A 10,315-nucleotide genomic window follows, 5' to 3' on the forward strand; every position below is an offset into this window, starting at 1 on the left:
GCACCTGTGAGTCTGGGAAACAGTCGGGGTTAGTTCCGGAAAAATGAAATAAAGCCGAGCAGATCTGATCCAGGGCCTGATGTGTAAAAGTTTGTTGCTGCAGAGCTGATCTACCGACCAGGGCTGCGCAGTTTGTTGGTCAAAAACTAACAGCAACAATTTGGGTTATTTAACCTGTCAGAGCAAAATAATAATAATAAAAAATCATAATAATTATATATTTATGAAGATCAGTTGCAAAGCTAAATATTTAATCTGAGACAAATTTTGCTCCTAGCTAATTATTTAGCCAATATGCTAATTCACCGGCAGATAAATGGAAGCAGACTGCCAAAATAAACTATAACTGCACTCTTCTAATCGATTTATGTTACCTCTTTATGATCGTTTCTTCTCCAGAACATGTCGAACAAAGGTTGAGTGGTTTTAAAGGCAACACGGCAACAGCAACGCATCGGCATTTCTATCTAACCAGCAGTTTATATTGAATGTCCAACTTTTATTTTGATAGTCCACTTCCGCCTATTGGCAAGGAAATTAGCATATTAGCTAAATATTTAGTTCTGAACTAGCGAAGTTTGTAGATTACATATTGAGCTAGCGCTAAGCTAAATAAACAAGATATTTACCCAGCTGTCAGCTAACGATGCTAAATACTCAGAGATAAATATTATAAATAGTAGTTATCTAAATATTTAGCTCCAATTTCTATAGTTAGCTTGAAACAGTGACATTTGTAAATTAATGAATAACGAAGAGAATGTTAATTTTTGTCTCGTCAGGCTAAATACCCAAATTATTGCTGCTTAATTTCACGTTTTTGCCTTCATGAATATACAGAAATATGCTGATCTTCAGAAAGGAGGGGGATATGAAAACATATCGATTTATGAGCTGGAGCTTTATTAAACCTGAACCAGACTGCTGCTGTTTCTGTGTCTGTATTTAACAGTTTGGGGTCTGCTGTCACTGTGATAATGAAACATTGTCAACATATTTAGAACATTAAAAATAAAATAGAAATAATAAAAACTAGATGAGTAATATCCTCCAGTAATGCCAACTCTGAGCTGCAGGATCTCAGTAATAATCCCATCAGGTTATGGCAGCATAATGCTGTGATGCAGATTATATTGATGTGATGTGTCTGACAGCATTCAAAGGAAAACACCACGACTCAAACGTTGTTCCGTCTTATTTTTGAACAAGAATTCAGCTAAAGATCCGGCCCTCGGTGTGCAACGGGAGGTTCTGCTGGAAGTTCTGGCCCGGCTCTGTGTTTCGGAGAAATGGAGTCATTAACGTGATGGAAGGTTCTGGGTAAAACAGAGCGGTTCTGATGTATGGTTCCCCAGCAGGTCGGGTCCAGGGACCCGTCAGAGTCAGACAGTATTTACAGAGCGTATGTACACGGCGCCGCGGAACGGGTCAGCCTCTCAGCCCTCCGTCCAGGGTCAGAGACCCAAACCTGCAGGAGAACCAGAACTCAGATTAACCTGGCCCATACACGGATCAGAAACGACCAGAACCTGAGCACAGGGTGGCATTCAGAGGTCTGGTCCTGATCCGGTTCTGACCCAAACAGAACCAGTAACGCATGGGGAAGCGGACCTCTCCAGGAAGTGGTTGTTCTCCGCCAGCTCCTTCATGACTCCCTCCATCTCCTCCTTCAGCTTCTTCATCCTGAGGAAGAAGAACAGCAGCAAGTTACCGGATCGACCCGGTTCTGGAGTGGGTCGGCGGTCCGATGGGCTTACCCCAGCGTCATCTCCACCAACGTGTTGGGGCTGAGGTACTCCTGGGCCTTCATCGCATTCGGAACCACAATCTTCTGAGGAAGCTGTTCCTGCAGCTGCAACCAACACAGGCTCAGATGGTTACCATGGCAACCAGAGAGAGAGGAGGCGCCTCAGCCTCAGGTTACCATGGCAACCAGAGGACGAGGAGGCAGGACGGTTCCGGGTCGGGGTTCACCTTGACGGCCCGGTCCAGCAGCATGGTCACCTCCTTCTCCACGCCGATCAGCTGACCGGTCAAACCGAGCAGCTGCTTCCGAATATGGTGGACCTTCCTGCAGGCAGAGGGAGAACCGGGTCACCGGACCGGAACCAGGACCAGGACCAGGACCAGGGGACTAGGACCGTACCTCATCCACTCCTCGCTCTTGGATATGAAGAGTCGGTACTTCATGGCGCACTCGTCGGTGAACAGAGAGCGAGCTTTGCCAGCATGGATCACCAACTTCTGCCTGTTGGAGGAACCGGGTCAGAACCAGAACTAGTCAGAACCAGACCCACTCATCAGATTAAATACAAATCAAATGAATATTTAATGCTCTGTCAGATTTCTCTGGTTGTTCTGTAGAACCGGGCCGATTCGAGCCTGGTCAGAACAGAACCAGAGATGTTTCCTGGTTCCTTCATGTTTCATTACTTACTTATCAAACTTGTGGATCTGCTCCTCATTGTATGGAAGACCTGAAAACACAGAGGAGGTGAGGGGTCAGCGGTGACCTCAGAGGTCAGCGGTGACCTCCAGGTTGTCCCGTCCTGCTGTGGAGGGAAGCGGGTCTTACGTCGTTCTGCTTTGTCCTTCTTGAATTGCTGGTAGATGGCAGTGATGGCGTCCAGCAGGACCTTGATTTTCTCAACGCTGCAGACAGAAACACAACGGCGTCATTAAAAACCCCAGTCCCTCCCTGGCCCCTCCCCGCCCCCTGCAGCCTTACTTCCTGTCCTCGGGGTGCGTCCCGACCTGCAGGGTCCAGGTGTCGGTCAGAATCGCTAGAGGCAGAAACTTGCTCTTGATGTCCTGCGTTGTTCTCTCGATGGGATCCAGAGAACCCGAGATCTGTAGAGACATTCTCAATCAGAACCAGAAACCCGACAGCCTACACAGAACCACCTGAATGGACCGGCAGCCGCAGCCGACCAATCAGAACCCAGAGATTTCCCTCTGGGAAGCAGAACTATGTGTTCAGGTCTGAGATGTTGTAGATATTTTTCAGTTTTTCACTAATAAAACAGTTCAGAAAACTGCATTCTTTGAGTTAATTTAATTTCTTTAATTTTAATTTCTTTACATTTTTTCCACAACTGATCCACAACAAATGGTGCAAACTGTCCATGCATATGGAATAAATGACTCGTTTATAAACCACTGTGAGATTCTGAGTTCAGTCCAGAACATTCAGAGCAAAACTAATTCACACATTTTAATCAGATTTTTCCCTTAAAGGTCCAATGCATGGAACTACTGATGGAAACCACTAAACGCTTCTCTTGCCACACCAGGTTTCTTTGTTAATCTACATATTTAGTTGAGTTAATAGGTTAAATATTTCGTTTGGAAGCCAGAGGACTCACCTTGAGGGCCTTCTTGTGCAGGTCTGCCATGTCTTCGTACTCCGAGGTCAGCAGGTTGGTCTGCAACAGAGCCTCCAACCTGCAACAGAACAAGCCTCCAGTCAGTCACAGAGCTGGACCAGCCGGTTCTGGTTCTGGTTTCAGTGGGTCAGACTCACAGGTGTTTTGCCTTCTCCAGATGCTCCGTGCAGATGCTGCACAGGCGGAAAACCTCAGACTTCTTGTGCAGAATTTCATTGTAGTCTTCCCTCATCAGCTCTCTGTGGGGATCAACACGTTACAGCACTGGCAAGTTTGGCCTTCCAGGCCACCGTACATCACCACACGCTGCAGCATGGGCCTTCCAGGCCACCATAGGAGTCACACTCACATCAGTCCCCTGACTCCTTTCCTCACCAGCTCCTGATAAACCAGCAGAGACTCGGAGGTTTTCCACAGGTGGCCCACATCTCCAGCAAAAGTCTACAGGACAACAGCAGGAGTCAGAGAGGTCAAAGGTGAGTCAATGTGAGTGAACCATTACCTTTTGGGTCAGAGCGGTCAGACACATTTTCATTTTGTTCCACATCAACATCTTGAATGTTCTTGAATTGTCCTAGAATTTATTCTAGCCGTATCTTGTTCTAGCGTAGCTTAGTGTAACCAGCTGTACCTTAGAATAGCTAGTCATACCTTAGCGTAGCTAGCTGTACCTTAGTGTAACCAGCCATACCTTAGCATAGCTAGCTGTATCTTAGCGTAAACAGCCGTACCTCAGCCGTACCTTAGCAGAGCTAGCCGTACCTTAGCGTAGCTGGCGTCCAGGTCCAGGTCGTAGCGCGGCTGGACCTTTGGTGGACACGCTGTGGAGACAAAGCTGCTGATGAAGTGTGAAGGTCAGTGTGAAGGTCAGACGGAGGTCAGGTCTTACGGTCTTCGAAGATGAGGCCGACGGTGGCGACGACCTCACGGCTCACCACCATGATGGGGTTGTCCCTGGAGGTCTTGGGGAACGTCTTGGCCTGGCGGTTGGGTTCCAGGACGAGGCGCCGGCCCTCGTACAGAAGCTCCTGGTTGTGCAGTGGAATGCTGGTCCTGCGGCACAGCAGGTCCTGGAACAGCGCCGCCCTGTGGAGGTGGGAGGAAGGGTCAGGGCTGTGGAGCCCGGATCCCAGACCAGAACCGGAGCTGGACTCACGTGTTGTACTCGTGGATGTAGACGTGGTGTAGCGTGGCCTGCTGCAGACTGAAGGCATAGACCACGGCACGGTGCAGGATGTCGTTGGTCTCAGCGAAGAACTGGTCGAAACCCCAACACTTCTCCTGATCCGCCTCCAGGATGTTGGCCAGAACCGGGGTCAGGAGGCTCTGGAGGCCCCTGGAGGGCGAGACCAGGGTCAGCCTGACCTGCAGGGGGCAGCACCAACTAGCTGCTACATGTGATCCTAATCTTTACAACCCATCTCTGGATCAGCTGATCCTTGTTCTACGGACACAGAACTCTAACTAGACCACACAGACTTCTGCAGCTGTTCCAGCTGTGTTTGGTAATCTGATCCGGATCAATAATCTGAGTGACCCATACTTGGACAGGCTGCAGGACACCGGCATGTCGGTGCTCCACTCGATCTTCCCGTTCTCGCTCTTCTGGTGGCCAGAGATGGTTCCTGACGGTTTCTCTGTGATGATCTTATACCTGAGAAGGAGAGGGCGGGATCAGCTGACCTGTGACCTGCTAGGATTGGTTGCTGTGGAAACCTGCTCTTACATCACTTCCTTGTTCCTACGTGGTCCTTCGAACGGTCGGAACGGGAGGCTGCCGGTGGCGGCGTGGTAGAACGTCACGCCGATGCTCCACAGGTCCACCGTGGCGCCGTACTTCTTCTGATGGTCCTTCCGCAGGACGGCGCGCTCATACATGTCGGGGTGCTGCAGACAGCCACCAGGTTAGCTACAGATTAGCTACTCACTGCAACAGGTTAGGTACAGGCTGCGGCACACAGTTCTCTCCCCAGGTGTGTGTCTCACCAGGTATTCTTCGGTGCCATACAGAGACTGGAACTGCTCGTCGTCTTCCAACTCGCGGGCGGCACCAAAGTCCGTCAGCTTGTAAACCGAGCGCCCGTCCTCTCCGATCACCCTCATGATGTTTCCCGGCTTGATGTCGCGGTGAACGATGCCGTACTCCCTCAGGTGGTTCATGCCTGCCACTGGGGGACACAGCAGACCGGGTCAGGTGAGGGGGTACCCGGTGGTCCCGGTCCGGGTCCTGACCTTACCGACGTCGTGGAGGACGATGAGGAATTCGTCCTCGGGGAGGCCGTAGGCGTTGGTGGACTCCTCCAGGACGGTGTAGAGGCTGCCGCAGGGGCAGTACTCCATCACCAGGACCTTGTGCCGGGCGTTGGTCTGCCAGCAGAACCGGGTCAGAAACATTTCTACATCTGGACCTCAGCCCTCAACAGAAACGGACCCACCTCTTCTTCCACGGCGAACAGCTTCACGATGTTCTTGTGGTTCAGCTTCTTCAGAACCTCAAACTCTCTCATCTGGACGTCAAGCGGCCGCAGGAAGCTCAGGTTGTTGAACACCTTGACGGCGTACAGGTCGCCCGTTTTCTGCACAGAGACACCGCTGTAACCACCTGACTGGGTTCTGCTGCATCAGAACCGGCTCTGACCGGCGGCCGGCCGTACCTTGTGTCGTCCTCGGTAGACGTTAGCCGTGGCGCCCTGACCCAGGAGGTCGGAGATCAGCCACAGGTAGTTGGTGGTGCTCTGCATTCTGACGGCGGGCGGATCCTGGAGAGACGGGAGGCGGATCAGGACAGGGCCGGTTCCGACCCAGATAGTCACACGCACAGAACCAGAAGAACTGGACACATAAAACAAGACCGGACCGGGTCCACACCGCTGAATTTTACAAAACCTCATGTTGAAAAATCTCCGGAGGAACTCCTGAACAGGCTGATGAGTGTCTGAACTCACTAGAACTACCTTCTATGAAAAATGACTTTAGAAACAACTAAAACACAACGAGTCGATTAAACCATGTCTGTCGGTTACAGCAGCTTTTGATTAGGAATTTCTGAGAGTTGATTCTGGTCCTGCACTAAACTGGATCCTAAATGCTCAACAGCAACATAAAGATAAACTGCACTGTGGATCAAACCGTTATAATTACCGATTAACAACTTTTCACTTCTATGGCCAGACGAGTGGAAGAATCCTTTCCTTCCTGAATCCATAACCATCAAACTGGATTCATACGTCAAACACAGTATAAGAACATTACATGTTATAGATCACACACTAAAGAACAAATAGAAGCTATTATAATCAGTACGGATGCGGAAAAGGCATTCGATTCAGTTGATTGGAATTTTCTCTGGGTTTTACATAAATTTGGACGACATGATGCAACAATAAAAACAATACAGCCGTTAAACAATAAACCCACAGCAAGAACTAAAGCTAATGGACATTTATCTGACAGATTCACTTTACAAAGAGAGTCAAGAAACCGTTACTTTACTTAGCACCGTTAGCCCAAATGCTAAGACAACACAAGGATATGAAATAAATATTGAAGGGAAGAACAAATGTGCTTGTTATGCAGACGATATATTAATTTACAGCCATCCTACTCTCTTCCAATCTTGCTACAATTATTCAAACAATTTGGTCAATTATCAGGGTACAGAATGAATATTAACAGAACCCTTAGCTTGGAACACTGAGCAGCTCAAATATCTGGGCGTTAGCACACCAAAACACTTCAAAACTATTTGAATGCAATTATGTTCCCAAACAATGAACTGACTGAATAATCAAAGACCACTGGAAAGAGATTAATAGTGCCTTACAAGATATTTCCAAACAAGACATTCCTTTACAGATCAAGCTCATGTATTCTGGCATAAGCCTAAGAAACAAATATTTGATGACTATTTTATTAATAACAAGTAGAAACAACATTACAAGAAAATGGTTATCACAGTACAAACTAATGGAAATAACATTTAACTCTCAGACAGAGGCAGAGTTGGGTGAAACTAAAAGATCTGATTTTATTTTCAGAAACCAAACACCTCATAATTACTTAACAATATGCTTCTACGTTTCTAACTATTTCAGTTTTTCTTCTTTACATTCTATTTTTACTCTCACTGTGAAAATCTTCCTCAGGGAAGTTGAGTTGTATCATGAGGTCAACTTGTCCTCTTTGTGAGGTTGAGCCCAAATGTTATGTAAAATGTGCTTCCTTGGGAATAAATAAAGTTAAAAAACTGATTCAAAAAGGAAAAAAGATAAATAATAAAATAAATAACTGCTTTTCTCCAGGCCCCTTTAAAGAGCCAGCGGTCTAGTCAAATCACTGATGTTGCCACCTCCTGTTAGACCTCAGCACCAGTCTGACAGATCAACCTCTGAGATCAGGATGCATTCAGGGTGCTTCCTGGCGTCAAACAGGAAATGACCTCTGTCTACTTCCTGTGTAACCTTCCTGGTTTTCCTCCAGGACCCGCGTCGGAACGTTTGGCTCCGTCTTTTAACCTGAACCCGGAACCTCCAGAAGCCCAGGCTGATCAATCAAATTCAGAAATACTTTATTGATCCCAAAGGAAATGAAATGTTTGATCTGTTTCCCTCACTGATTTAAATAAAGTTTAGATTTTATGATCCTAAACTCTGATTTAGCTTTTTGCCTTATTATCCATCAGTGAAGACATTTTAGTTTATTAAGACACCGAAACATTCCACACTTATTGTTTTGTTGTTGTATGAAAACCAGAACCGACCTGTGACCTGCAGAAGAACCAAATCCAGAGCAGGTAGGTTCAGAACGGGCGAGGATGTTCCATCACAGGGTGAACCGAACCGGACCGGACCGGACCGGGCTGCTCTGGGTCACAATAAGAACAACGCTCAGCTTTAAGTGTTACAACTGAAGCGAGCTCAATCAGCTCAACGTCAACCTGGAGCAGGTTACGTGATCTCCGCCTGTCGCCATGGTGACAAGGCAGGTTCAAAAGGTACCGGACAGCCCTTCGTGACGTCACGCCGCCTGGAAAGTCCCGTCCTGGGAGTTTAACGCAACGAGTAGTGACGTCATGGCGGCTACGCGTATTATTGTGATCAATCACGGATGAATTAAAGAATTGATTTGAGTTTAATTCTGGCTGACTGAGCCGGGAGCGCGCATGCGCCGGCAGCGAGCTAGTCTATGGATGCGGGGACGCGCACCTCGGGCCCTCGCGCAGAACCGAGCCAAGCAGAGCTCAGAAAACGGGTCAGAGTACTGGAACTGTTAGCTAACATCTTCCCACACCAAACCATATTAGGGTCAGAACCAGAACCGCGGGTTTACCTGAAAATAAAGCGATATTTAGTTTTGTTTACTTCCTTACCTCCTCTCTGCTGCTCTCGGCTCCTCTTCCGCTGCTCCTTTGTCAGCTGACCGCGACTGACCAATCAGCGAGCAGGCAGAGGCGGGGTGGGGCCAACAGGCTACCGTAATAAAGGAAAGAGGGTACCATCTGTAATCTGAGCCCTTCTCATTACCTCGTGGATGAATTCAGACCAAAATAAAGTTTAAAGAAAAAAAACGGGTCACAATTTATGAGTTTATACCTGGAGGATGTGAGTTCATAATTAAAACACAGGGAGGGCATAAACTGCAGGAGCACAAAGGGACTAGTTACTACGGTAAAGAGAAAAACTTGAAACTAAAAGTGAAACTGATCAACCAACCTAATAAAAATAAAAACATGGAGGATCAACTAAGTAAAACAATTAAAAGTTAACCTGGAGGAGCTGCAGTTTCAAATAAAAACATATATTTATATAAACATTTGTAAAGTAGAAGAAATAAAACCACTTGCAGAAAGAAACGGAGAGCGATCACACATGAAGGAGAGAAAAACTAAACTAAAACTGATTTTGAAAAAGGTTAAATTAGCTGCTCTGAATGCTCACCAGCGACCCCTGCTGGTTAAAATAACGTGAATTGACAGAAACTCGGCTTCAGAAACGTCTGACAGCTTTATCTCCCACACTATGGGTTTCTGAGTCTTCTGAATATTAAAGTCCATCAATAAGAACAAAATATATTCAGATCTCTGCTTAGTTTAAACAATTTCTAACAAATCAACTGAAAATCAAAACTGAAACGAGGAAATACTACAAAACTAAAAACCTTCAAAACCCGGTTAAACCAGTTGAAATCACACAGATCCTGATTCATCCTCATTACTGTTCAGCTGTCTAAGTTATATTTTCCTGACTTTTGCTCATTTTGGACCCTGAGCCTCAGAAACCTGGTGGAGGCTCTATTATGATATGGGGTTAGTCTTTGTAAAGATTGATACTTTTATTATTACATTGTTTTATTGTTAAGTAGTGTTAATGCCAATACACACTGGTTGTTGCTCGTCAGTTTTTCAGTTGAATCGAACAGGATGAATATTTGGGAATAATTTGTTCCGTTGTCTCTAATGTCAGAAAACATTTCTTCATTGATTAAAGTGTTAAACTCTAAATGTGAGGCCTTTTATTTCTTATTTGATTAAAGCCTAGGATGTGAAAACAGCTTCATGATTCGTCTCTGACTAACAGAATAAATGCGATGCTTACCTTCTGATTGGTCGATGGGGCAGTGCGACGCCTCCTTCCCCAAAAGCATCAAGGCATCACTTCCCTTTGAAATCAGAACCAACTGGGCCAAACCAGTTCTGTCCCTGTTGGTACTAGACCTCAGTTCTGAAAACAGAGAAAACTCAGAAATAACTAAACTTATTAAAGTTTATTTATTCAACTTACAGGTCCTCCAGTTTCTGGTTTGTTTAGCTGTAGTTTGTAGTTAGAAATGCTATCTTTAATTTTATCAGCTCTTGCTTTATGTTTTTAATCATTTAAATAGTAATTAACTGTGATAAAATGCTATTAAATTATAAGGTTCATAAGGTCCTG

General features: G+C 46.2%; 1 protein-coding gene across 1 annotated transcript; it reads right to left on the reverse strand.

Annotated features, from left to right (window-relative positions):
• Nucleotides 1-424: 424 nt before the first annotated feature.
• On the reverse strand, nucleotides 425-8,854 carry tbk1 (TANK binding kinase 1). Its single transcript, XM_005809688.2, has 21 exons — nucleotides 8,755-8,854; nucleotides 6,041-6,145; nucleotides 5,822-5,962; nucleotides 5,624-5,753; nucleotides 5,373-5,554; nucleotides 5,113-5,273; nucleotides 4,930-5,040; nucleotides 4,543-4,722; nucleotides 4,276-4,472; nucleotides 4,149-4,207; nucleotides 3,736-3,827; nucleotides 3,524-3,625; nucleotides 3,366-3,444; nucleotides 2,729-2,850; nucleotides 2,576-2,652; nucleotides 2,438-2,477; nucleotides 2,147-2,248; nucleotides 1,975-2,071; nucleotides 1,758-1,852; nucleotides 1,612-1,683; nucleotides 425-1,468 (listed from the first exon to the last, which is right to left on the reverse strand). Exons 2-21 carry the CDS (start codon nucleotides 6,125-6,127, stop codon nucleotides 1,429-1,431), a joined length of 2,166 nt encoding a protein of 721 aa, XP_005809745.1. The 5' UTR covers nucleotides 6,128-6,145; nucleotides 8,755-8,854; the 3' UTR covers nucleotides 425-1,428.
• Nucleotides 8,855-10,315: the final 1,461 nt, after the last annotated feature.

Source organism: Xiphophorus maculatus, chromosome 17, assembly GCF_002775205.1.
Source record: "Xiphophorus maculatus strain JP 163 A chromosome 17, X_maculatus-5.0-male, whole genome shotgun sequence".
NCBI lineage: Eukaryota > Metazoa > Chordata > Actinopteri > Cyprinodontiformes > Poeciliidae > Xiphophorus > Xiphophorus maculatus.

Bases quoted from the DNA above. Each gene is read 5' to 3' on its own strand.
- tbk1 (XM_005809688.2), bottom strand. From the start codon at position 6,127: ATGCAGAGCACCACCAACTACCTGTGGCTGATCTCCGACCTCCTGGGT. The intron at 5,041-5,112 runs GTAAGAGCAGGT...TCTCCTTCTCAG, and splicing joins CGTAGGAACAAGGAAGTGAT to GTATAAGATCATCACAGAGA. The intron at 2,653-2,728 runs GTAAGGCTGCAG...TTCTGTCTGCAG, and splicing joins ACGCACCCCGAGGACAGGAA to CGTTGAGAAAATCAAGGTCC.